Source organism: Sander vitreus, chromosome 4, assembly GCF_031162955.1.
Source record: "Sander vitreus isolate 19-12246 chromosome 4, sanVit1, whole genome shotgun sequence".
Lineage (NCBI taxonomy): Eukaryota > Metazoa > Chordata > Actinopteri > Perciformes > Percidae > Sander > Sander vitreus.
In genome coordinates, this window is record NC_135858.1 from 23209349 (window position 1) to 23237276 (window position 27928).

General features: G+C 38.5%; 1 protein-coding gene across 1 annotated transcript; it reads right to left on the reverse strand.

Annotated features, from left to right (window-relative positions):
• Positions 1–2951: 2951 nt before the first annotated feature.
• On the reverse strand, positions 2952–26799 carry igfn1.1 (immunoglobulin like and fibronectin type III domain containing 1, tandem duplicate 1). The gene is made up of 25 exons (XM_078247311.1): positions 26751–26799; positions 18126–18245; positions 17444–17586; positions 17216–17315; positions 17058–17102; positions 16331–16361; positions 15998–16181; positions 15735–15848; positions 15477–15645; positions 14981–15253; positions 13950–14206; positions 13622–13918; positions 13433–13493; positions 8665–8789; positions 8363–8504; positions 7868–8161; positions 7442–7738; positions 6471–6650; positions 6224–6352; positions 5833–6141; positions 4734–4819; positions 4459–4651; positions 4060–4356; positions 3089–3415; positions 2952–2956 (listed from the first exon to the last, which is right to left on the reverse strand). The coding sequence occupies exons 1-25, from the start codon at positions 26797–26799 to the stop codon at positions 2952–2954; spliced, it is 4227 nt and encodes a 1408-aa protein (XP_078103437.1).
• Positions 26800–27928: the final 1129 nt, after the last annotated feature.

The following is a 27928-nucleotide window of genomic DNA, read 5'->3' on the forward strand; positions in this document are numbered from 1 at the left end:
CAGTATATGATAAAACCATCTTAAAGGCTCAAGTATAAACTAATGTTAGCACTCTGTTAATCTTACTTCATGTTTATGATCTCATTAGTCTAATGACAGAACCTTTTGTTCTTATCACTTTACTATTAATATTGCATTTAATTAAAATACATTATGCAGAGTCCTGTCAGTTGATGTAGTGTCTGCATATTTAGCAGTTTTGCACATTTGGTGTACTGCTGTCACTGCTTTGAAACTATATTTGTCTGAGAGAGAAAATAGCTGCCAAGGGTGTGAATTGATTTATGAATGTTCTGTCAGGCCATGTCCTAAATCTCAGAGCAACATGGTATAGCAGTGCATATACTTTTACCTTGTCAGTTTTTTGTGATAAAATACTAAATAAAATGTCACATTAAAGCTTGGCAAAGTACTGTAACCACTTGTGGCAGGAGGAAAGTGAAGGACCAATTTTAGTTTGAATAGTTTCTGTAGTTTGACTATCAGTTACCACTACTCTCTTGCACTTGCACAGTTATTAGTCTGATCGTGATCTTTCTTACATTTTTTACTTTGTATTATTTCTTATCAAGCTTAGACAATTCCGCTTGCCTAAAAAAGTTGACATAAACATTATTACAGCTCATCATATTGTTTTTTTTATCATATTACATTTTAGATATACTGAACTAATTTAAACTGCTGTCAGCATCAATAGAAATTCTCATTTAGGCTAACTAATAAGGTCTCATTACCATGTTTACCAAAGGTTAATATACAGTAAAATGTAAACTAGTGTCAGATAAGCACATATAACATATACATATTTACATAAATTGGCTAACAGAATAAAGATTTTGCTGAAATGACATATACACATATTAGGAATTTTCACAGTACTCGGTCAATTGACTTACTATTTTTTTTTTCAAGTGAACTGTTCTCTCGCTGTCTGTTGCCGGCCAGGTTCCAGCTGATTCCTGAGTGTGGGCTTTTCGTTTTGAGAGGCAATGAAGTCTTTCAGAGACACTCGAAGCAACCTAACCCACTGCTTTTTCACTGTGGCTTCTGGGGATAGGTTTACTGACATTCACTTTGGCCCTTAAGTGCTATAGGTTCCTGAAAAGGGGGCACTTGAGGGAATGCAGGAGTGAAGCTTTCTAATCCCTCCCTCAAAAGTGGTATTTTAGCAGCAGGGTGCTTTTGGCTGCTCTTTTTAAAAAGGGAAGTCTCATGAGAAGTGACATAGAAGTGGCATGGGCTGAGCTGCCTCTCCATTCGCTTAATTGTACATGTAGGCTGCCTGATCTTCATCCCAACATTTAACAAGAGGTAAGTGTCAATTAAATTCAGATTTTTTTAAATTTTAGCTCCTTCCATTCGGTTGTTGGAAATGGTAATAACAATACATGTTCAGAAATGTTTGAATTAATGGATCGTATTTTCATGCCGGAAGTCTGTCTAAAATGAGACCATTTGCATAAATGTTCCTATTTACTTATTGACACTGGACATATCAGACGATAAGCAAAAAAACAACAACCTAAATGTCATTCTAATACTAATGAGCCAAAGTTATGTTTTACTCTCTTGTTAGACTGAAACAGAACAGAAAAAAGTTACATAGTAGCATATATTAAATATACATATTATAGCATATATAACATTGTAATAGGCACTTTACTTTGAAACTGAGAGGTGTCATCCTGCACTGGTTTGACATGTTTTAGCCCAGGTTGCAACTGTTGGCCCTCTCTACTTCAGTGACTCTAAACTTGGACTTGTGTCTGACCTTACAAAAAATATGCCTAGGGAGGTAATACAAGAAGGCTGGGCATAAATTATTCACATAAAACTTCATGAACGTGAACAAGCGGTATGGATTTCAATACTTACTTGCTTTTGACCCATGACCGCAATATATGCTCAAGTCGATGCTAAAGGGTTCTCCAATGTTTTCTCAATTAGCCTTTTAAAAAGATATCAGATTAGAAAACAGAATGTGCCTTTGGAACATTGGATGAATGGTTGCTGATAATAGGCAATGTAGATATTGCATTAAAGATCAGCCAATTCTTTCTACAACAGTCAAGAACCCTTTTGCCATTATGTAAGCACATAATGTAATCTGAAAACTGCTGCCCTGATTAAAAAAACAATGCAACTGATCTCAACTGGTATTCTGTCAGTAATGGAGTGGAATGGAAATTTCTAAGTGACCCCAAACTTTTGACCGGTAGTGTATGTCTGTTAAGTGTTAACTGTTTTTTAAAGTGATGTGCTGCTCAGATAAAAAATTCCATGTCAAAGTAACAGTATGAAGTCTTTATTTACACTAAACCCACACATTTTCATATGTATAACACAAGCTAACAGTCAGTATCATAAACATTTGACATGTCAGTATTTTTTGTCATCTCAGTTTCACTATAAAGGAAGATTGTAAATCCACAATTACGGAAAAACAATTGCAACCAAACAATCACTATACATCTAAAAAAAAGTAACTGAGCAGATGCAAATGCTTTAGACAAACACCTTAAATTAACACTTTAAATCAACAAATCACCGCTACACAGTGTCCTGTACTATAAATACGTTGCTGTTTAACATGCATATTACCACCATTGAAACATGCCAAATTGCACACTAGTATTTCAAGCTTGCATTTTATTGAGGATTGCACAGTTGAAATCAAAACAAACAAAACACATTTGTTGCTTTTTTTTCGGCAAAGTTTGTTGGCCTAAGACTTTATTTAGTTTAACTTTAAATAAATGCCAGCCTGTATAGGAATTTGTCATAGAGTTAACGACCTATAAGGAAAGTATTACGGGCAATATTAAATAATCATTCATTCTACATTTGACAGGATTTGCTTAGCTCTAAAGATGCAGTATGCAAATTACCACAACTTGGTTTCTGTTAGTGTTTTAGAACAATTATTTTAAGATCATCTTCAGTGTGTTCATTTATTCTGCAAAAAAAGACAAAGGCAGTTATTAGTTTCAGATTTCAAAGATCATCACTGTAGAACATGCATATCAATGCAGAACATAGTGATACAGTGGCATCTTTAAAATACAGTTACATTCTGGTAAAGATTTACCTCTGACAGTTAGTTTAGTGGAGCACTCTGCCCTCCCCAAAGAGCTTTCTGCGACAACCTTGTACTCCCCGAAGTCTTTAGGTCCAACCCTCAATATAAGCAGAGAACAGACTCCACAGGTGTTGGAGATGAAGTAGTTAGTGTTGGTATTTAGACTGATACTGTTGCGGAGCCATGTCACATGAGGTGTTGGATCCCCTTTTATAGCACAGCTCATGTAGCATTCATACCCTTGAGGAGCAGTGTGCATTTTCAATGGGACAATGAACTTGGGAGGACACTGTAGATTACATGCCTTTGTTTCTGGCATGTTCATAGTAAACTTTTCTGGAAGAAATTAGATATGCATGGCATGAAATTAGAATTGTAATCACGTAACGGGAGAACATTGACAACATTGACCTGAGGGTGGTTCTACAGGTACAGTTCTTCATGATATTACAGCATAGCAACATAGAAATAATTTTTAATTCTGTGTCTGTGCTAATGAATAAAGTGTCATCCAAATGGTTTGGGGTATCAAAATTATATGGATAGCTATAAAAACAAATCAAAAAAAAAAAACATCTAAAAGATACTATATTTAGGGAGATGACCGGATCAAATCCAGTCAAAAGCTAACATATCGGCCAGATTAATTGGTTGAATATTGACAGACTATTGTTCTTAACTCTTGACACAAGAAGAAAATAAATGTTAAGGGCTAAAACAAGGGTTGATCTTTAGACTGATGGTGAGGCTTAAATTATTGTATTGACCCCAAAATGTGAATCTGCATTTTGTGTAATGACCTATGCACTTTCATTAGACAAAAATAAAGTCATAAAAACATACAGAAAAAAAAAACTGTACGTTGACGCAATAAATGTATGGCCCAATGGCATCAGTCTTTTTAAAGTAGATAGTAAATTAGGCGGTGCAATCTTTGTAGATTATGAAAGATGCATAAGGAAGCATGAGCATTGACATACCTTTTTTAGTAGGAATAAGCCACTTTTGTGATTCAGAAGGTTTGGAGGCGCCCATGTCATTCTTTGCATAGACTCTGAACTGGTATTCTCTGCCCGGCATTATGTTGCAGACTGTGAATCTATTGTTGAAGATGTGATCTCCAATGGTGTGCCATGCTGTCTTAGTTGAATCACGCTTAGTCACCATGTAGTGCAGCCTGTCATCACGTTTCTCATCTGGAGATGCAGTCCATGAAACGGTCACTGTGCCAGGAACATTTTCGTCTGTCTCCACGGGACCTGGTGGCTTTGGCTCATCTGGAGTTCAGATACAAATGTTTTTTTCTTTTTATCTACAGTATATGGAAAAGGAGGAAATTATTCATACAGTAAGAACGTATAGTATTTTACCAAACTCACCTGTGACTCTAATTTCAGTGCTGAATGATTCTTGGCCGACAATATTCTTGACAATGATAGTGTAGATTCCAGTATCTCTGCGCTCAGCAGAAGGAATCAGAAGCTGGGATGTTCCCTCTGAATTGCTGATGGTCACCTTTTTAGACACTGGTACTCCATCTTTCAGCCAGATGACCTCAGGCCAAGGAGAGGCCTAAAAAGAATGTGAAAATATAATTTTGTTAAGGACAAAAAGAGATTGCTAAATATGTCTTCTTAAATACTTCCTAAATTACCTCAAAGTTAATGTTGAATCGTGCAGAATTTCCTGCTCTCACTACCATGAAACTCTTCATTTTGGCATCTGTGAATCGTGGTCTCACTAGGTAAACAGAAGGGTGAAAGTTGGTCATTATGGCATTCATTTGAGCTTTTTCAGGATAAAGGGCAAACCAGAAAAATCACATGATTCCACTGCAAAACTACAAAAATATTAATTGACTTTTATGTTATAGTACAATATGCTGTACTGCTGCAATCATCTGTGTTCTTCATTTGACCTGGACTATTTGTTTTACTAATTCAAACAATGCCCCACCACAATAAACAATGAAGGTTTTCATGCGTACACTATTGTGTTGATTATTATTAGTTTTTTTAAAAATATAGAAATAAATATTTTCTTTGCAAATGTACATATATCCTGAATTTGCAGTTGCATTCTAGGCGCACAGCCCGCTGCTCTGAAGCCTGGCATCACCACACAGCCAGCGTATGGTACTGTCTTCCATGAGTTCACCTGGAACTCCCAGACAGCAAGCATGTTTATTAGTCTGTTTCTCTCTGCCGGTAGAGAAAAAAAAAACTGACTTTACTTTCGGTTTTCGAGCTCCAGGTGAAGTCGGTAAAGCTGTTGCTATAGATGTAATGTTACGGTAAAGCCAGAGGCTGACTGCAATCAAGCCGTCGTGCACGGCAACGGAGATGAGGCGCTCTATTTTCCTGTGCTGGTGGGCGTTCTTCTTCTTCTACAGCAATTAGTGGCAAACTAGAGCACTTGTAGGCATATACTTCCCCGTCAGGTCCGGAAGAATTGCATCCTCCGGTACCTACGCTACTGTAGAAAAACGAGTACCATCACATTTTCACAATTTTAGTACCGAAGTACCAGGTCTCTTGACATCCCTACATCATAGCATTTATCTTGTTTGTTCAAACCATGCTTTAATGATCCTGAACAAGGTAACTCCTAATTGGGTTTGTGGAGTATCTGTTAATCTATTTAGGTTACCTAATGTCAGGATTTTAAAGTTAAACTCACTTATTGTACTACTACTGGGTCTTTCACTAATAAGTATTGATACAGTAGAGTTCTAGTAATCATGATTTTCTTACCTGGAGGGGGCATAGCAAGGATGTAATTATCCAGCTCCTGTGACTCTCCCTGTCCTCCATCATTAGTAGCGATGACTCTCACCCAGTACATGGCCATTGACTTCAAGCCTTTCACTGTATAGAAATTCAAGGTTATTGCATTTGCATTGCAGCGATCCCATTCAGTATTTTCTGCAGGCCTGATCTCCACAAAATATCCTTTGGCTTCATCCTCAACCCCCTCAATGTCCTTGGGTTTGGTCCAAGACAGGGACAGGGTTGTGTAGGTGGAATCTGTCACTTTAAAGTCTATGACTTTACCAGGAGGCTCTGTAACACATGATTCATATTCAGTGCTGCAATTTGACTGTATGTGTTGATGAAATAATGACTGTTCTAAATGTCCACCTACTTTTAGGGTCTCTGGCAAACACAAACTCAGATGGTGTACTGAATTCACCCGCTCCAGAGTTGTTGATTGCTGACACACGGAATTCGTACTCCATGCCCTCGACAACATCTTTAACACCGACTCCCTTACCTATATGGGAAAAATAAATATGCAATATAGGAACTACAACAATAAACATTAACTTATGTGTTGTAACAGACTATTATAAAATGATCAAACAGACATAATGTATGAATAATAGAGTAACCTTTGATCATGTCATCAGGTGTGTTTACTGCGCCCCACAGGTTGCTGCCCTTCTTGCGTTTTTCAAGTTTGTATCCCAGAATATTGGTTCCTCCAGTGTCGGATGGAGGAGACCAAGAGAGATTGATGCAGTCCTTGAAGGCACTTATAACCTTTGGGGCTGATGGAGGTCCAGGGTATGCTGTACACACAAAAAAAATGGGTTCTTTAAGTCATTTCCTAGTCAAAAATGTAGAATCGGGAGAATTGATTGTGATGTTAAAATTACAAAGGTTTGTTCTGGGGAGACCCGATTACACCTGAAAGTGGCTCATCGAAATTCATTGGTCATCTATTGAAATAAGTGATGGTAGAGGCTTGGTGATGTGGGGGATAATCACAGGGCTGGTTGGTGAACTATTGTAGCTGGTGATATAACGGCTAACATGCTAGCAAGCCAGAACATGCAAGCGCAATGCAGTCTCAATAGCCCTCTGAGCTCCTTTTTATTTTCTCTGTAATGTGACGTTTACTTTCCCCTGTGATGCCGTTCTTAGAATTGTACATTGTTTTATTCAATAAATAGTTATTGAAGAGTTGCTAACAGGACAATGTCTCATAACTATCTGAAAATCATGCCTCTTTTGTGGAGCGGAATATACTCAGGAATAGCAGGGTTAAATAAAACTGGATGATGCAAAACAACTGAGAAGGTACAATGGTCCATTGTGTGCTCTGCAGTTCTCCGTTCCCTTCCCAAGGTCAACACTATCAAGACCATTTGCTATTGGTTAAAGGTGCAAATTTGTGGGTTCACCAGAGTTGAACTCAATGCAAAACAATTGTGTATTTTTTTTGCTCCTGTGAAGCTGCCAATCCTTGCTAGCTATTGGTATTAATTTTGCTGTGAAATGATGGGTGGTGTGACCGGCCTTTACTAAAAAAGTTGTATTTCTAAGATAACATAGTTTTATAATATTGTTCTGAGTTTACCTTTTGTTCCAGCTTGAATGTCCTCCGTTTCCATCAGCTCACTGGTGCCCATTTCAGTCTCCACTCTTATGCGATAGCAGTACCTCCTGCCATGGTCTACATCTGTGTCCCTGTATTTGGCCTCTGGACCAATTGGCCCCACCTTCTTCCAGGTGTTGCGGCCAACTTGATTTCGTTCAAGGATATAGTTGCCTATCTTGCAGCCACCACTGTCTTTTGGGGCCCTCCACTTGAATTCAAGTGCAGAGGAGGAGGCTTCAACAATTTCCAGAGGTCCCATTGGAGGAGTGGGTTTATCTGTCAGAAAACAAAGTAGCATATAGAATATGAATCTGTGCTGAACACTTAACCTGAAGTGTAACAAAATGTAATTTAGTTAGACTATAACAGCATACCAAATACTGTAAAATAATGTTGTATACATACCCATTACAACTAGCTGGCTGAAGGCCTCGACAGTGCCAAACTCATTTTTGAGTTTTAGTTTGACTTCACCGCTGTCCTTGCGCTGCAGCTTAGTTAGGAACAGACAGGTGCAACCCTCTGAGTGATCAAACTTAATATTTGTTTCTTCTGAAAGCTCTTCACCGTCAAGGTACCACTGAATTTTTATAGGTTCCCGTCCAACATAAGGTAGTTTGAAGGTAGCTTTTTGTCCTTTTTTCACGGTTGAAGTGATTTTAAATGCTTCCAGGTCCTCAGTAGAAAATCTGGGTGGATCTAAAATGATTGGTAAAACAATACAGATTTTTTTAAGCAATGTCATGCTATTGTATCTACAAGTAGTACAAGTGAGATAAACTTCAAAATAAAAGCAGTGAAAAAATCCATTATTATCACGACCAGGACCTGCGGGCACTTTCTAATGAGTGATGCAACCTGTTTATGCAAGTAAGCAATTTCTGTAAGTTTTTTTTTTACCTTCAACAATAATCAAGGACTCTGTCTTCCGCCCATCTGCTTCAAATTTATATTTTCCAGCAAATTCCTCTGTGACTTTGTGAATTTTCAGCCTGTGGAAAGTTCCTTCCTTTGAAATGGTTATACCCTCAGATGATTTAATCTGGAAAAATAAACGGTACCACAACAAATATGAATGAACTCTCATCTGAAGCTCTCACCTGTATGAATACAATAATTGCCAATTCCTGTTTGGCTATATTACTGCAATTACATCGAAGCCTATATTATTCATAACAACCACATTTAGACACTGGGCTTACCTCATCTCCATCTTTGTACCAGATTCCCTCGCAGTCTTCCCTGCTCACTTTACACTCCAGCTCTGCTGCTTCTCCAACAATGGCTTTGCAGTCAGAAAGCCCAGCATGAAAGTGAACTCCTGGGTCTGAGGATTCATCAACCAGTAAGTTAGTGAATGCACAGGGCCAACAGCTAACCTCTGCATACAAGCTGTTGTTTCAGGTTGTTGTAATGCATCCATGCATGGATGTGTACACACTTACCTCACAGACAACACCACACATTTTATTTCTGTTGATATCACGTATTCTATAATCAATTATAAAATACATGTTAAAATGCAGATGTGATGTCAGAAAATATCATACTTGAAGAAACTATATAATCCAAGTTTGTAAGGAATGTAAGAAGATCGCATTTGGCATTTATTTGAAACTTGGTCAGTGAGTAGCTTGATGATTCGGTCTTGTTTGGTAGTGGTCTTCTTTATCTTGAAAGTTTTTTCAGCGTTGCAGCTCATAAGAATACCTTAAGCGAGGCTTTCATTTGCCTCTGTTCACTTAGTTACTCTTGAAAGAAATACACGCTTTTAAAATACCGTATAAGAAAAAATCCCACTCAAGACTGACATTTCCTAAGTCAGTGGAAGAAATCAGCATTTTGTGTGGTTGATCTGAATTCAGTCTTCATTGTGCAGAAATTGTGTGGTCATCCTCCAAAGTCAGTTTGGGTTGTCTTCCATCTTCAAATTATGTAAGATTGTGTTTACACACACGTGTAGCAGTTGTAGCGTCAAGAACATGATCAGTTCTGCGTTTTCTCATTTAAATAATTAACCTCAATGCACCGACTCATCCTGAATTAACAATTAGAAAGGCAAGCAACATTGTTAACACAGAGCACAGGTGCATTTAAACAATACTTACACACACACACACACACACACACACACACACACACACACACACACCCTCACTCACTGACTCTCTCTGAGGTGGACACATTGCCTGCTTATATCCAACCTGTAGGTCATAGAAATAAAATTATATAACAAATGTTGTTCTAATGTCTACAAAACATAAGACTAAAGTATGTTTAGATTAATTTCACTGTTAAATTGTGTACTATAGACAAAAACTGTTAGTGCATCAGATTTGATTAGCATTTCTTAAAGGCAATCTTAAGGTCCACAAATCCACTCTTGCTGAACTCTCTGATAATTCTAAAAGGCCATTTAACCAATTAGAGTTCAAATGCAGCATTCTGCTCAGTCACCACACACTTTTTATGTTAACCCTTAAACCCCTGGAAAAGTCATCTGCTCATCAAATGACTTCATTCAGCGGCAGTGCTTCCCATGCAGCAGTAAATGCAGCGCCAGTAATCTTACCACTAACTGTCTCCACGATCAATGGGCCTTGCCGTGCACGGCCTGAACGCATGCCAGCTGCTGCTGGCTCACCGCCGTCCGCACCCTCACCATTTTCAGCAGATTCATCACAGCCTGCTGCTGGCCCGTTTCCATTATCACCAGTGGCACCACTCGCTTCTGTGTTTTTTGCTTTTGCAGTTTTAGGGGATATCATCGTAATTACCATCAATCCAATGTTTCTCATTTTCTGTTGGATATGCCTTACAAATAACATCAATGAAAACATTAACAATAACAAATAACATGAACATGGAGCATGAAAAAAGATCAGCAGCAAACAGAAAACAGAAAAAACAAGCATTAGCTTCAATACGGAAGAAGAGGGTGGTGGAAAAGGTGAGGAAAAGATGGGTTCCATAATGGTGCCATTGTGAAGTGGCTTAATTAATCTAAGGACCTCATGGATTGTTTTTCATTTTGCAGATAAAACTTGCTATTAAGTATCACTTGTTACATGGTATTATAAATCCTTTATTAAAGCTTTAGTGCGTAACTTTTTGATATTAATGAACGTCCATTACATTCAAGCCATTGCCAAATGAGTTGATACAAAGCTAATCAAGACTATCAGCTCCACACAACACTCTCTGTATTTCTCAGCATGGCCAGAGGCGGCGTCAGCCGATTTTACCGGGGCTACAGCCCCAAATGGTTTATGAATAGCCCCGGATAGCTCTCTCGCTCTCTCTCTCTCTCTCTCTCTCTCTATTTTTCCGAGGCAAATAGAACGGGCAGCTACGTGCGGGGTCCAACTATGCTGTATTTGTTGCTATCACCTTGAAGTTCCTGTGACGTTTCCAGTCCATGGTTCGGACTCAAACACACTGAGCTCTGAAGCAGACCTGTGCGTTGCTTAGTGTCCACTCTCGCTGTAAAAAGCTCTTCAGGTTTATGGATGCACTCTGCTCTCGACATGCTGCGGCAGATGTGACGTGTTTGTGCTCCGTGTATTTCTGCAGCAGTTTCGGTTTTCCACCTTCGATGTAGAGCAGCTTACAGCCACTTACCTAAATTTTGTCTCATTCAGAGACCCAAACTGGGCTCTGTGCCTGTCAAAAGGTCTGAGATCTACCGTATCAGCAGAGCAATCACATAATGCACAGCAGACTATGGTGCAGGTAGATTATTTTCTGAAATATAGTGACTTTATTCTTGTAATAGCCTAACTAATCTGGAAACAAAACCCTGGCCTTTGGGTTGCCAGGCCAGTTATGATTAGGCCAAATGTTAGCGCCATATAAATTACATCTACAAACTCGCCAGCTGAAATGAACATACACTGGCTATTAACAAACTGGGCAAGCCAATCGCCGTTTTGCACTGCATTCAGTTTATTTAAATGATCCGGGCTAAGCCCTGAACCTCAAGTCCTATAAACTCGAGTGAAGATAATTAACTCTTCTGAAGAGTCCATTATGTTTTTTTAATCCTCCGTGACTACTAGCAACTAGGTGGAGGGGTGCGCGATCACGGAAGGCTTGTATCATGTGGACGCGCCGACAGTGTTGTTGTCATTACATAGAATTCTTCATGGGGGCGACAGAAACTACGCACTATAGCTTTAAGTTTATTAAGTATTGTACCATTACATACCAATGAATGGTATATACTGTAGTATTTCTGTTACTTAAAAATACCAAATCTAAAAATCTATTATGACCAGGCACCTTTTATGTTGCTGTAGCTAAGTCACCTTTTCCATTTCTTTACCCATAACAAACTTGTACATGAATCAAACAAGGTATTTATGACAACAAAAAGACACACAAGTCTACAAACATGAAAGCACACATAATACATACAAAACGCAAATATAGAACATATCTATATTTCCTTAAGTAAATGATTAGATGGAGGAGAATGCTGAATTTAGCATAGCATATGCATGCTATCCTGCTGTCTGGCTCTCAGAAGAGGCACAAAAACAAAGAAAGATATAGACGTATACAATTATAATAAATAATGCTGGCAAAATTATTGATAAAGCAGATAGTGAATAAGTAAATACTTAAAGCCCAGGGTTTTTAATTGTTTTTGGACTGAAAATTAGCTATTAAATTTCTAGAACTCCAAGAATCAAGAATAATTAACAAACATACCTCTGAATTCCTGCTACAATCTTTTATAAACTAGATAAAGTAAATTTTGTCACTGAGGCTTAACAATACCTTTATTTATATATATATATATATATAATCTGTATATTTTTTATATATATGTCTTGAAATTTACCCAGCCCACATGGAGCTTTTAGCTAATTGTACGATCGGCAAAGCGGAGCAGTTTAGCACTTTGTAAAGTGTCAGTGTCGGCAGTTTAATTTGGTCAGTGTTATATCAATTTATTGTTAAAGGACCGGGATGTAGGATTTAGGGGGCTCTATTGGCAGAAATGGAATATAATATTCATAATTATGTTTTCATTAGTGTATAATCACCTAAAACTAAGAATCATTGTGTTTCGGTTAGCTGAGAATGAGCTCATATCTACACACAGAACTTGACATGTTGCATCGATATGTTTCTACAGTAGCCCAAAGCAGACAAACCAAACACTGGCTCTAGAGTGGGCCTTTTGCTTTCACCTGAAGGCCACTGTAGGTTCTCTTCACACTTGGAAGGAGGTATTCAGTTGGTTACAATCTGCAACCTCACCGCTAGATGCCACTAAACCCTACACACCGGTCCTTTAATACAGCTACACCAAAGTTAGGAAGTGTTTAGGATTTCCTTCCGTTTTGATGTCAAAGTAATTTTCGTTTGCAAATTACTTTAATTGTCAGTAAATTGTCTACAGCATGCAGCCTTTGACATTTCTTACCAACAACAGCTTCTGCAACTTCCACATTTTTCTTTTTGGGACGTTTTCCTTTTTTCCCAGAATTTTCACCTTCTTGATATGTGATTTCCTCATCAATGCTATCTCCTATTAGTGATAATAAATAGCCAATTTATTTCAGAATGTCATGCATATTATTAGAGTATTGTTGATTGTTGGTTAAATATATTTTTAAAGATATGAATTAAAGACTAATAGACTTTTATTAATGAATCTGAAAGTTAATGGAAAAGACAAACAGTAACATTATAAAGATCAAGAGTGTTGCAAAATGTAGACAAAAGAAAAAAGAGACATATCAAAACGACAAACACAACGACAAAATACATATATACCTTCTACGCTACTACTATCAATGATATTAATAACGACATTTCCAAAAATAAAGACGTTTCTCTACGAAGATGTTTATATTGCATCCTGATGAGCATTTAGAAGAATAACAGGCCACATTTTGGAGAACATTTTTTTGTCGTTAAGTCTGTCAACATACATTGTAGTGTGAATTAATTTCTTACCTATCACTGTGTCGGGAACAAGTGGACCATCTCTCACACGTTTCTTCTTTTGTTTTCCTTCTCCATCTCCATCTCCTTCTCCTCCCTCTCCAGCTTGTACTTCTCCCTCTCCTCCTTTTGCTCCTTTTCTTTTTCCTTCTTCATCAAAATCTTCAAATGAATCATCTTCCCCTCCTCTCAAACATTCACCAGCTGCAGCTCCGGCTCCAGCCCCACCCCCAGCTCCACCTTTAGCTCCAGCTCCACCCCCAGCTCCAGTTCCATCTTCTCCTCCACCTTCCCCGCTTGCACCACCAGCACTAGCTCCAATGCCTTTACCAGCACCTGCACCTTTGCCAATGCCAGTTCCATCAGCCCCAGCACCGCCTGCACCGCCTGCACCACCTGCACCGCCTGCACCGCCTGCACCGCCTGCTCCGCCTGCACTGCCTGCACCACCAGCCCCTTCAGCACCTCCAGCACCTCCAGCACCTCTAGCACCTCCAACTGCATCCTTGCCGCCTGCTGCCTTATTTGCCTTTGCAGCTGCCATAGCTGCAGCTTTTTCTTCAGCTGCTGCCTTTTTAGCTGCTTCAGCCTGTGCTCGAGCAGCTGCTTCTGTAACTTCTCTCTCAGCTTGAGCCTTCTTGGCAGCCTCCATTTTTTCTTCCATTTCTTTCTGATATTTTTCCTGCTGTTCCTTAGCTATTCTTATCAGATCTTCGTCATTGCCACCTCCAGCCATAGTAGTTTTGCGAGTTGCCTTCTTGCCCTTGTTTGCGGGATCTTTGTCAGCTATAAAAGATTTGTAAAATGTATAAGTATAATTTTAAGTTGAATATCAAAATAGAATTTAACAATTATTTGGTGTCAGTATCTTCGTGGTATTCCATATGTATACATGCAAACCAACTCATTCTCATGAACGGGTCCGTATGAGATCGTACGAAAATGTACGCACACCAAAACGTATGATATCCTACGAAATTAGGAGACCGCCGGCTGGCTACAAGCTCCATGACGCCGAGCTGCAGTTGCTAGTTGTTTAAGCCACTACAGAGCTTCATGACCCGTATCAACGGTAGTTGGTGGTTCAGTAACCCAAAAATAGGTGACATTGAGCCGGGTACAAAGCATAGCAAGCTCCCTATCGCTTCGGCGGACATTGCGGTTCAATTTAGTCCACAAAATATGAGTGTTTTGCCGCAACGAAAGTTAATATTAGGCACCAAAACAACTAGTTAAGATTAGGAAAAAGATTGTAGTTTGGATCTTCTAAGGAACACGCATTTCCTGGGTGAAAGACTTTTCCCCAGGAAGCGAACTCTGCTCTCTGGCTTTAAAGTCCTGTATGTTAACGCCCACCACCCTCCCCAACCTCCCTAACCTCCTCCCTACGCGGCCAGCTGCATTCTTATACAGCGGCCGTCAATGTAGTCAATACAGCAAAAAAAGTGTAATGGTTATGAATTACGGTGCTTAACTTTTTGAACGAATGGTTCATGAGAACAGGCTGATGCAAACTGAATATATATATTATAAATAGTAGGAAGAGAGTTGTTTTCTCACCTTCAACTATAAGCCAGGCATTGCATGATTTGATTCCTGCCACAGCAGCGTAGATACCAGCGTCCAAAGGCATACAGTCCCGCACAATCAACTTGTGGATAAGCTTATCTTCAGATACAGTGATTTCAAATTTTTCACCATTGGTCAGCGGAGTACTTTTGCCCAACCATTTGAGCTCATTCAGAGGGGCAGTCAGGACACATTGGAAGAGGGCGTCCCCTCGTTCTTCTGCTTTAACCTCTTGTATTTTGACAGCAAAGTCAACATTAGGCACTGCAGGGTTACAGAAAGACACCAAATAGAAAAGTAAGCAGAGAGAGACTACTTTCATTTCAATATATCTTGCCCCTGTATAGGGTCCCTGGTGGCTGGCCTGTCTCATTGTGTGCATTTAATTACAGTTAAAAGAATCTGCGAACCGCAACAATATATCAGTTATCCTTGGACTGAATTTACGGAAACCTGATCTAATTTTAATCACTTGATGAAGACATACCTTTAAATTCTGTGGAGAATACATTGACGCCCCCAACATCCACTGAGTAGAGTCCAGCATCTTCTGAACTTAGTTTACCAATTTTGAATATAAATTTCTTGCCAACTTGTTTCAAACTATGCTTCATTTCCTCGCTGTCTTCTGTGGTGAATGGAACCATGACGCCATTCTGCAGAATTTATGGGCATGTTACCATATTGATAATATATAATAAAATGCAGTAAGATAACACTGGAGTTAGTAGTTAACCCCCCTCACCTTGTACAGGAAAACTTTGCTGCTAGGATCTTTGAGGTCCATTTCCAATTCAATTGTTGCACAGTCCTTGTCATCGACTTCAATAGGTTTCAGTTTACCGATGTGTGAAACAAACTACAGTAGAATTAAAGAGAAAAAAAACACATTATTTGATTTTTTGAATGAGTCGGGTAAAAAAAAAAACAACTAACAAATACTAGAAAGACAACAAATGTTTGGACATGCTTATGATATAATTAAAGTAGAATTATAAGGCCACATACCTCTGCAATCTCTTCATCTCTCTCTTTCTTCATTGCATTGAGTTTCTTTAGCATGTGGCGGAAGTCTGTGATACCATACTCTACACAGATGCGCTCATAGTCTTTCTTGTCTGCACTAAGGAGAATTTCCCAGATCTTCTCTTCTGGCTCCATTGGCTTTTGCTCACGTGTTCCATCAGGATTACTGTAAAAAGAAGAAAAAAAGAAAAATTGTCCCCACACCCCATTGTGTTTTCACTGAAATAAATACTCTCATAGAAAAGGAATCAACATTATGAAAAAGTTACCATAAAAGGATACAAACCGCTAAGTTTACAATATTTCACTCACCGCTTTTTAAGCTTTTTTCTTAGGTCCGTTACATCTGGGGAACCATAACAAAAAACATCAATCCACTGAATATATATGTCATATTTGTTTTTTACAACAGTATTAAAAAAGAACAGGTTCCTAGCAGCATGTTTACATTTCATTGACAATGTACATACTATATGATAGTTTGATTAAAGCTCCATAAGAATTGTTTTTTTTAAAATAAAATAAAACATTAACGAACACCGCACAATTGTAGTTGCTGATGTTCACGTTTTTCAGTCAATTTCTTAGAGAGCCATTAATGTGTCAAGAGACAGCGCACAGTGGCACTGCACTGATATGACAGATGCACCATTACATACGTTTTTTTCCCCCACGTAATTTTAAATTAATGAATAATATAATGAATGTCATTTTTCTATGAAAATATGTTGGCTAGGCTCTAGCACAGATAAATTGAGCTGCTGCATCATTCCAAGTATTGACTGCTTAGATGAAAACCATCAACCTTTATTCATCTATTCCATGAAAGTGTCTTTTTAAAAAATGTGATGAATGTGTTTTAAATTTCATTGCTAGTTTGCTCATATTGAGTGCTATTTGTGTCTGACAGGTGCAGTGTTAGTTCTCTTTTTGTAATGTCTTTGGCCTTAAATGGTTAGCTTTGACCCTGACAGCCAGCAAACATAAACAACTAGTACATTTCTAAAAACAGTATTTGCGGGTCATGCATTTGAAATCTCACCTTCTTCTGATTGCTTTTGAAATTCCTTGGTCTTAGAGAATCCAACTGTAGAAACAATTGCCTTAGTTTCAATTCCCTGTTTGTCACAGTTCAATACAAATGTGCCAACTTAGATTATATAACACACTAGAGAGACGCAAGTATAATAAGGATCCTACCTGCAATAACATTCAAGACAACAGTGCAAATAGCCCTTCCATATTCATTTGTTGCAAAACACTTGTAGGTGTCAGCATCATCTGGAGAGATCTTAGGGAACTAATGAAATGCAAACAACTTTTTTAGAGGGTGGGTAAATTTTGTTGATTGGAAACATAATATGACCATGCCTTTGTTGTTTCTTGCAGACTGTCTTCATTTATACCTCAAATGCATCTAAAGCTTACCTCAATGGTATGTTCGTGAGATACTTCATCGTACTTTTGTTGGCACATGTCGGGGTGAAAATGTATTTCTCCGTTTGCTCTGCTCCATGTTACAGTAGGTGTTGGGGTGCCCACAACTATGGCCTTAAAGAATCCAAATTTACCTGCAATACAATTAAATGTTGACTTTCTTATTAGTGACTAATCATTCATTGCTATATTTTCATTAAAAAAATGGGTATGTTGCAGATACATGGCACATATTTAAACTTTACCAACATGAAAATAATTGAACAAACATTTCTATTTGAAATGTTCTGTTTGTTATATTAGGGTAAGATGCTGTTTAATATGTTTCATCATTTGGTGTTGTGTACGTTTTTTATACATCTAACTTCACATAATTCAGCCCTAGTCAAGGAGTGTCATCTCATCACAAAAATGTAATTATATATAAAATAAAAATATATATATTAATAAGAATTGAATAATATAAGAATAATCTCTACATACTGTATGTGGTAGGGATGGCTGCTCATCCCTCCTGAAGTCTACATTTTGCTTATTGCCATTTGTGATTTAGGTCAATATTTTTTTAACTGTCCAGCACACATTTGATTATGTATTTGGAAAAATAATAATAATCTTTTTTTTAAATGTTATTATGGATTTGAGTCTATCTCTCAAAAACATGAAGACTTACCCTCTTGAATAGTCAGAGCAATGGGTTTGCGGGTGAAATCTGGAGTTGTCATTCCCTCTGGAAGTTCCTCAACAAACTGCGTTATCATGACACCGGGCACCTTCGACTTTTTCTTGATGCCTGATTAAAAATAATAATAATAACAATTAGACAAGCCTAATTTATAGAGGGGACAAGTTAAAGATACAGTGTACTTATTAAAGCATGACAATGTTAATGACTTATTTAGAGGAGCCACCTTTGTGAAGAAAAAAAGTTTTTTAAGAAAGGCTTTTTAAGACTCTATTTAGATTTAGTTCAAACTTGGATAATAAACACAAATCGAAAACCCAGACAAATTACCCAGTTAACATTTGTCAGTGTAAACACGCAACATATTTTTCGGATGAAATATCCACAATAATGGATCAAACTTCTAAAGGCTTCTTTGCCTAAAGACAAAATATCTCAATCCAGTAGTTGTAGTGTAAATAGGAGACATGAAAAAATGACCCCATAGGTCGTTTGTAAAAGCAGCAATTACGACCCATATTTCCATTTATTGTTAGGCGGCGCCCTCTAGTGGCTGTCATAATTATGACGGGAGCAAAGCAGGAAGTCATGTGACATGGTATTAAAACTAAGAAAGTACGCTAGGAGTGGGCAGGAGGGTTGATGGTTGGGTCAAACAAACAAAGGACTTTTACCCTAGAGACCGATGTTCGTGTCCTGTTTGATATTCGTTTGAAAATAAAAGTAAACAGCGAGTTATTTTAGCTTTAGTTATCAAACGGAACTACGTCACGTTCTGCATCATTAAAGTACTCATATTATGCTTTTTGGCTTTTTCCCTTATTGTGTTATATATCTTTTTTGTGCATGTTATAGGTTTACAAAGTGAAAAAGCCCAAAGTACACCCCAAAGGCACTTAACCATCTCCAACAGAAAACACTGTTCACAAACTGCTCCAAACAGCTCTATTGTAGTCCCGCCTTTACTTCCGTGAAGAACATGCGTCACTGTGGAATAGAGTTTAGATTCTCTGCCCGAGCCCGAGCCCGAGCCCGGCCCGTTATTTTCCGCCACTATCCTCGGGCCAGGCCGGGCCCTTGATCAAGCATTTGTGTTTTTTTGAATCATTACTTTATTAGCCTAATTGGGTGGGGCGAAAGCTATGCCATAATCAGATATATTATCTATATAGGCTATATGTAGGCCAAAGTAACAAATGTGTCCAGTTGGACTACAGTTACAAAATGCAACACGTGTCATGCGCGGAGTCTCCTCCTCTCGCACACATCACACCGGGGCTGCTGGGCTGTGTGTAGCTTAAGTGCAACATGGAGCTTGAAGATGTAAAGAAAAACAGGAGAATTACCTATGAGCAAGTTTGGAGGAAAGTCGGAGGTATGGAACCATTTTAAACAAGTCGTGGGCAGTGACAACATATGTTTCGGCTTTGTCAAGTGCATTAGGCTAAGGGCGGCACGCTGCTCGCCTATGACAGCAAATAAAACGGGGACTTGGATGATGAACAGACACATGAAGCAGGCTCCAGGCTAATGTGCCGGGCCGGTCTCGGATACAACGTGTACGGGCTCGGGTTGGGTCGGGCTTGATTTTTTGGGCCAGATCTAAGCTCTACTGTGGAACGCACGTTATAATGCTCGCCTAGCTGCTAGCATGGCACGCCCTCATACTCTGCATCTGACCAGGTAGTAGTCCTTACCTAGCTACTGCACGTATGACTGACTTATTGTGTGACTCCCAACAAAGATGGAACAGAAGTGTGATGCCTCACTCTGTAGCTAAAACAGAGAGCTCAACACACAGGGTAAAAAGAGGAACTGCAGCAATGTGCAGTACACCAAAAATATGGTGTTTTTTGAAAATGAAACCATGTAAACCTATTCTGATATAACCTCTAAATACAATTATGAACCTGAAAATGAGCATAATATGAGCACTTTAAGTCATCTACGTTTACAAAGAAGTGAAGTAATGTAACAAATGTAGCGATTTTATCCTCAAACCACAATCTTTTCTAAACTTAACCAAGTTGTTTTTGTGCTTAAACCTAACCCATCTGTGACATGTTTAAAACTTTAGCTGTTACGTTTAGGTATGAAATGAAAAACACTCCTGTGGGTCATATTTCCTGCCACTGCTAGGAGCGGAAATTTATAAAATAGCTCCTATGGGTTTTATTACAGGTTAAGAACAAATTACCTATGTGGCCGTATGGTTTGGGGGACTTTTTTGTAAATAGCGATATGTAAATGCAAATGCAACATGCTAAATGTACAGCCCCACCTACTCTCCTGTGTGTTGGCTTTGCTCTTACACTATACCCTCAAAACAGAGTTCATAAGTAGCAGTATCTGTTGTGCGACCAACAGTACGGTCAAAAGTTTGAAACCTTTCCATCTTATGTATGCATCAAGACAATTTTCCAATGTGTAAAACCACATTTTTAAGACAACTTTGTAATATAAGTCATAGTTTTAAAACAATGTACTTTTTCTCTCCCACCTCATAGAGTACTTATCATTAGTAGTGAGTGTTTAATCCTCATATAAACATGCACCCCAAAGTGACTTTATTTATGTAAGTAGCAGGCTTAATAAGCTTATAGTCTGTGTTATAATAAATTCAGTATTCTGGCCATAAACATCAATGTTTATGTCATGTTGAAAACGTGAGTGGATCTTTCAGTTAATGTTAATTAGAATTTGAGACAATTCATATTCAACTTTAATATTCTGGCTTAAGATAGTTGAATCAATGTTTCTCTCTCTGTTTATTTCAGATAAAGTATTACATGAATTTGCAAAAAACTGAGCTTTTTTCTCTGAAGAAAAACAATATTACAAGAATATGTAAAACTTGTTTTTCAGCTCTTATTTCTAGCTTGCAAATTTAAGGTTATAAAGACAAAAAAAACACTTCACTAATCCCAATGTGAGTCAAATTACTGGTTCATTTTGTGTGTACACAGAGCATAAGTATATGGTCTACTCTACATTAAAGTCCATTTCTAAAGTTCCGTAGTTTATGTGCACACATTAAAATGTTGCAAATGGATGGTTTCAAGTCTAGTGAAGCCTACATTTTAGTGTTAATGTATGTAGTGCAGTTGTTTGACTTTATAACATTTGAATAACTTTTAATGACATTTTACTCTTTTCATAAGTCTTAAGACGCAGTTCATGGCCACAGCAGTTGTTACTGACATGAAGGTTGATGTCTGTAATTAATTAACACCAATCCTATGTTCGTATTATATTATTTCTTATTTCTAGCACAGTTCAGTCTAAATTGTGAGCACTCAAAACAGGGAAGGTTGGCCAGAAGCTTTCTGTGTGGGGAAAAAAGCGTTGCCCTCAGCAGTCTGTAGAGGTCCGCAGGGTACAAATGATGAGTCCAACTTAGCTCACTTGTAAAGCTATTTAAAACTCAAAATTAGGCATTGAAGCAGGTTTAAGTGCCTTGCAGAAGTCCCAGAACACTTGAGAGTACCAATATGGACTAACCCTTAGCAATCCCGAAGGGTGGCATTACTTAATGCTGATCACAGGGGTTCAGCTGGTCCAGCGATCTTTAATTATTTTCTCTTGGCATGTAAGACCTGTATTAGGCAGAATATAAACTATAGAATATATAGTTTAAGTAAGGAGAAATGAGCAAGGTGCCCCAGCATTTTGCAGTCTTAAGCGCATTAGAGGTAAATTGCTTGCGGCAGGAGCTACAGAACAGTATGTACTGTATGTGGCAGAGCACTGATAACATTGCATGAGTTTTGCTGCTGTTAACAAGCTGGTCGTTTTTTTTCTCGCAATTTGTTTGCATGAAAATATTGATCAGCCTATTAATGTGGAACAGCAGTTAAAGCTGCATGTTTAAGCCGGGCATTGATTTCATGGGTCAGTCAGCAAAAAGTATTTAATCATATAGTCATATTAAATCCACAATCACAAACATCAACAGACTCTTGGTATCTTGTTCAAAAGATCCTGATAGCTGTCATATGGATGAGTGTCTACTTTGGCTGAAATCACTAAAAAGCTGGGTGTTTTTTCAGTCCTCGTCTGAAATGCCTATGGCTGAAATAATTGAACTGCTTTATGTTTTTAATACAGTTGCAGTGTAGGGCTTTTTTGATGTCCTTGCTTTACTTGTGTAATATACGGAGCCCATAAGGAGACATAGCCTTACGCGCCCAGTGGTTTGTTAACACAGAACCATCACAGCCACCACAGCCATCATTGGAAACTGTTTGGAAATGAGCAGGCACTTTCAAAAAATACCTGGCAGGTGATTGGATTAACCATCTGTCTATCACGTCCGCCATTGTTGTTTTGAACGAACAGTCGTGGCCGGCACACACACCTAAACCACGGCCGTGGCTGCCAGTAGGTCCTCACCCGGACACTGATTGGTTTTGTCCGCTGCTGTGCGGACACAAACGCATTTTCTTGAAGCCTGACAAGATGGATTTCCATGTGATATGTTATCCGATTCTCGTGATAAAAAAAGTAGATGGGTGAAAAAGAAAAGAAAAATAATTCTCCTGTTGAACTTTTTCAGCTTGGGAAAAAAAGTCAATGTACTTCCTGGCCAATTCAGCACCATGGAAACAACCACAACAATTAAAAAACAGTAGCTTGGAAAATAGGCATACGGGACACTGAATTTGATGAATTTACTGTTTATGAGACCACAAATGAGAGAATAATTAGCTTGAGCAGTCCCTCTGCCTTACTCCCTACCACTAAGAGACTACTGCACCGGGAGGATAGCGGATGGAAGTTCCGGAGACAGACCTTCAGTAAGCGGCTGTGGCACCTTGAATTCAGCCAGCGCAAACCCCAGTGCTGGGGGTCACAGCGGGCTGATGGCGAACTGTGACGCCCTGCGCTGGGATTTCTATTCTATGAACCTCTCCCACGGTGTGTGTGCTCCATTGTTGTGGTTGACTCCATGATGCTGACCTAATCCGGAAGGACATTGACTTTTCTTGTTTTTTTTTCAACCTGAAAAAGTTTTTCCCAAACCCAAACATTTCTCAGAAGAAAGCAAAAGAATGTATCTGTGTTTTTTTCTCCCCCCTATGTCCCCATAGGTGCTTAGTAGTATTGAGCCATTTTACCCCCAAACATTTTTTTGCTTGTGCATCATGGTTTAATGGACTAATTTTCTTGTACCTGGACCTTATGAGGATTAATTGTTACCAGGGTTGATATTCCTTAAAAAGAATGGTTGACCCTTTACAGTTTCAACAACTGAAATGAAAGCAGAGTATAAAAAGTTGTTTAAAGCTATAGTGCATAGTTTCTGTCTCCCCCATGAGGAATTCTAAGTAATGACAACAAAACTGTCGGCGTGTCCACATAATACATTCTTCTGTGATTGCGCATGCGCCCCCACCCCTCCTCCACACAGTTGCTAATGGCCAAGGAGGACACGGAGGATTAAAAAAAAACATGATGGACTCTTCAGAAGAGGTAATTATCTTCACTCGAGTTTCTGCACGGGAAAGTCACCGGACGACACAATCTTCTGAACATAGTCATACTGAGAAATACAGAGAGAGTTGTGTGGAGCTGATAATCTTAATTAGCTTTGTAGCAACTCATTTGGCAATGGCTTGAATGTAACGGACGTTCAAAAAAGTTACGCACTATAGCTTTAAAGTGTTCCCAATCCTTATTATTCATTTTTTTACAATATTTACTTACAGTAATTTTTATTCTGCACTAAATGTAGCTATAGAAATGCACCATATGTATTTTGACCACAAAGCTACACAGAGCTGGAGCAAACTTACAGAATATATTAAAGTTGTCTAACTCTCTGAATATTAAGCACTTTCAAACTGCACTTGAGTGCTGCACTTTCTTCTGTTTATTGCTCTGTGCTTTCATCATTTACATTTATTTTAGCTTTTTAAATATTTCTTATTCCATGTCTTTTATGGCTTATAAAGCACTTTGAAATGCCTTTTTGTATGAAAGGAGCTTCATAAATACACCTGGCTTGTCTCGCCGAATAAATAAATGAATGAATGATAAGCTTTTCAAAAGCTGCTGACTCACCAACATGTTCCCACTGTTGTTGTGTGATGTGTTTATTCTCATCAGTGCAGCCTTGTGGCTGTTAACTTTGCAGTTCTTTGCTGTTCAACTCTCTTAATTTGTAGCTAGAAAGCACGTACTGTGAATCATGAAGAACTGTTTTCATTTGTTTGTGTCCCAATGTAATTAGATTCACTGGTCTGAAATGTCCTGGGTTTCATCAATAACAGTATAATTGAGATTTACTGCAAATATACCACCAGTATTCTTGTTGTAGAAGGAAAGTAATAATTTCTAATTTTCTTTTTTTATTTCATAGCCATGTTAACAGAGAAAGGCAAGTGCCATCTATGATTTGATACCTCGGAGCATTGTGTACTTATGTTGCCCCAGATTCCCTCAGAGTAATTGCAGAAGCAATACAAGGAATCAAAAGATATCGAGAGTTGGGTGAAGCTTAAGGGCTCCCAGAGGTCCCGGGTGTCATTCCAGCTGATTACCTCCACACCTCAATGTTCTGTGTTAACTTGACAGCACATGGTTCTGTTAGACCTGCTTTGAACTGCTTTGAACTGCTATGATCATAGAAATTGCAATTTTGTAACTGTGACAGTCCCGGTCTTCACAGTTAAGCCAAGGAGAGCATGAGGGTCAGGCATGAAAAGGCCGGAAATCTCAATGGAATACAGAAAGGATGGTAACTCAAAGAGGTGACTCAGTTTGCCTTGGTGTTCATCATATCAATTACAGCCTCAAATATATTTGACTTGTAGTGTTTTTTACTGATACCAATTTTTTGCTGTTTGCAGTTGATGAATATTATTTTTAATTTACAAGTTCATTATGTTAAAGCTTGAAGATGTGTGCGATTTTAAAGGGGCGCTCAGGATGCCAGTCACATTAGCTCGATTTTAGGAGAGATCATGCCACCGCTTTGGGGATGTCCCTGTAGAGCAAGTTCATTTATTGAGACTGAACTGTGCCAACATACTGTACAGGAGTATTTAGCATTTGGACATACGTTTTTAAAAGTGCAATTTTCTTTTTAAATTACAAGATAAAGTACAGACACATGGAAATCAACCGCAGTGCCCTCTAGCAACAGCCTTGAGCTAGTATTCATATGGAGATGGTTTAAAATGTCACAATGAAATGCATCTGTTGTGACACTGAAAGTTGAATCATCCATTTCAGATGACACCTTTCGAGGCGTGATGAAGACCACATCATACATGCAACTCACCCAACGTGGAGACATGCACTTACAGAAGGTGAGTCGTTTGTGTAATTGGATTTCTTTTTTGCTCGCATACCTTTGTCGTCTGGTTGAACTCCTTCTGAATCGTCGACTAAACACGCAACGTGACAGCAGGAGAGGGAACAGGACAGGTAAATATTAATCCTGACAGAAGCACCATGGCAGGTTGGAACTTCGACAGGATTATGGAAACAATTAACATGAAACACCACAGTATACAGTATAACCCAGGAATGGGAAGCACAAACACAGACACAACTTAGGCAGAACAAATATCACACAACAAAGAATGGTTAGTCATAGACAAAATATAATACAGTATGTTAGCAATATGTTGTTACAGCAACATGTAAATAGTTGTGCTGTGCAACTGCTGATTAGACTTAACTCGCTCAGGCATTTTCTTATTGCTGGCATCTCAGGATGATTCCTGCGCAGTGCTTGAGAGAAATTATGTTTAAATACTTTGCGGAAAAGCAACTTGTTGAAAATTAATTAAATAGATGGCTTCATTTTGTCCATAATCAAGGACACCATTTCATTTTCAATGGTGGTAGCAGCTTGCTTGATTTTGTTGATCGTCCTTGTTAGCATCAGCTGTATTCTTCTTCTTAGTGTTCTTCTTCTTCTTTGATTCTTTAACTACTGTACTGTTTGTCATGAAGACTTTTTGTTTCACTTTAGATCCCATTTAGTATGAGCATGTCATCTTCTGGCATCTGGTGTTTATTTATTTGACAGACATCTTCATAATCACATCCTTGGGACAGAGACGTAGATGAATGATATGGCCAGTGCCACATTCAAAGTTGTTGCTGCTTGTTTTGTTTTTTTGTGTAGGTAACAAAGATCTTCCATTGAAAAGAAGCATCTGTGTCCTGACCAAAAATATGCTTTGCTGTTGAGTTTTCTTGAAAAATCATGAGTAATATTTGAACTGCTTCCACTTGACAAAAGAAAAAGCTGAGGTGCTTATAGTATCTTTATTTTCTCACAGGAGAAATTATCAGCCCTCAACATAATACAGCATTTATTTTAGATGTCCTGGGTATTCCACATCTTTGAAAAAAATGTGTATACACACCGACCTGTAATCTTTGACGTGGTAAGCTTCCCAGGTGTTTTCTTGTCTTGCAGGTTCTGTTTTCCTTGAATGCTATGTCACATGAATCTTTATTTTGTATAAAGATTAGTTGTCAAATAGATCCTGTTCATCATAATTCCTCGGAAAAGAGGAAATACAGGCGGCGACAGCTGCAATACAAACCCCTGACTGACCTAACCAGTGAGGGCGTCTATCACTCGGCACTTACCCGCCTGCCCAGCGGCAGTTTGATCGGTCACCTTTGACTTCTTCCACATCTTGGCTTTCCTCTCGAGGTCTCCTGATTCAGAAGGCTCTGTAGCAAAAGAGACAGAAGATACAAGAGGAAATAGTTAGCACTGCATACATGCTCAAAAGCACATTCTCCTTAAAGCTTGAGGTGTCTTCAGGGTTTGTATGCTTTCAGTTGCTCATTGTCTTTTTGAAATGTTAAGCAGATGCCACTCAAAGGTTGTCATAGATTTATTTAAAACTTTTGGAGGAAAAGCAGCTGCTCTGAACTGTATTTTCTAAAGCTCTGTGCAGTTACTCTAACTAGTCAGTAAGAGGCAGCAACCAGTGTCCTTTACAGTAACTGTTGGCCTTACTCTGGGATGAAAGTTTATCTCAGTAAACCCTTTGGAGGTGTGTGTTAATTAAGCAGGGGACTTATTAAAGCCCTTAATGAGCAGAGTGAAGAGTTAGGATCAGTTTTTAAATACTCACACTACCACTGCTATAGCCTCTCAATCCTGATTAATATTAGTTGATTTATGGTATTATTTTAAAAGATATATGTAAGTATTGATATAGCATCTTTTAGCAGTTTTTGCAGTTCTCCACCAAAATGTTCACCACACCGGCAGTTCTAAATATCAACTTTATTACCTAAAGATATACGTTATTTTTCACAAGAAACACAATTTTAGCACTGAGTATGGGACTATTTGGTTAGAATTTTCATTGAAGATACCAGAGATATTTTATATGAAAAACCCCAGGTGTAATGTGACATGACTCACATGACACTTGTTTAACGGGTACATGAGTCATGTCTCCTCTGTTATGAAAGGTCGCATGCATCACTTTATGCCATTACTATTTTTTGTTCTTGTAAAATTTGACCTAAAGACTCTCAAGTGAAGAGGTCGTAACCTTCTCATTGGACAGGCACTGAAAGTGGGTGGGGTTACGTATGAGCAAATTAATATTATTATCATTATTTCTTTGCAGCTGAACAAACATTTTCAGAAAATGTTGTTGACATGAGGAGGTGAGTTCGGTTTGAATTTGAGGTGAGTCTTTCCCCACGCTACCTTAAAATACCTCTGATTAGGTAGGATTTTGTTCATGATTATGGATATTTTGATTGCTTTTAAGTGCTGCCATATCTACACTATAACCAAA

Excerpts from the sequence above, each read along its gene's own strand:
- igfn1.1 (XM_078247311.1), bottom strand. The coding sequence starts at position 26,799 with ATGTGGAAGAAGTCAAAGGTGACCGATCAAACTGCCGCTGGGCAGGCG. Across the intron at positions 16,182-16,330 it reads CTAAGAAAAAAGCTTAAAAA|TAATCCTGATGGAACACGTG; the intron begins GCGGTGAGTGAA and ends TTCTTTTTACAG. Across the intron at positions 4,357-4,458 it reads CACTGAAATTAGAGTCACAG|ATGAGCCAAAGCCACCAGGT; the intron begins GTGAGTTTGGTA and ends TCTGAACTCCAG.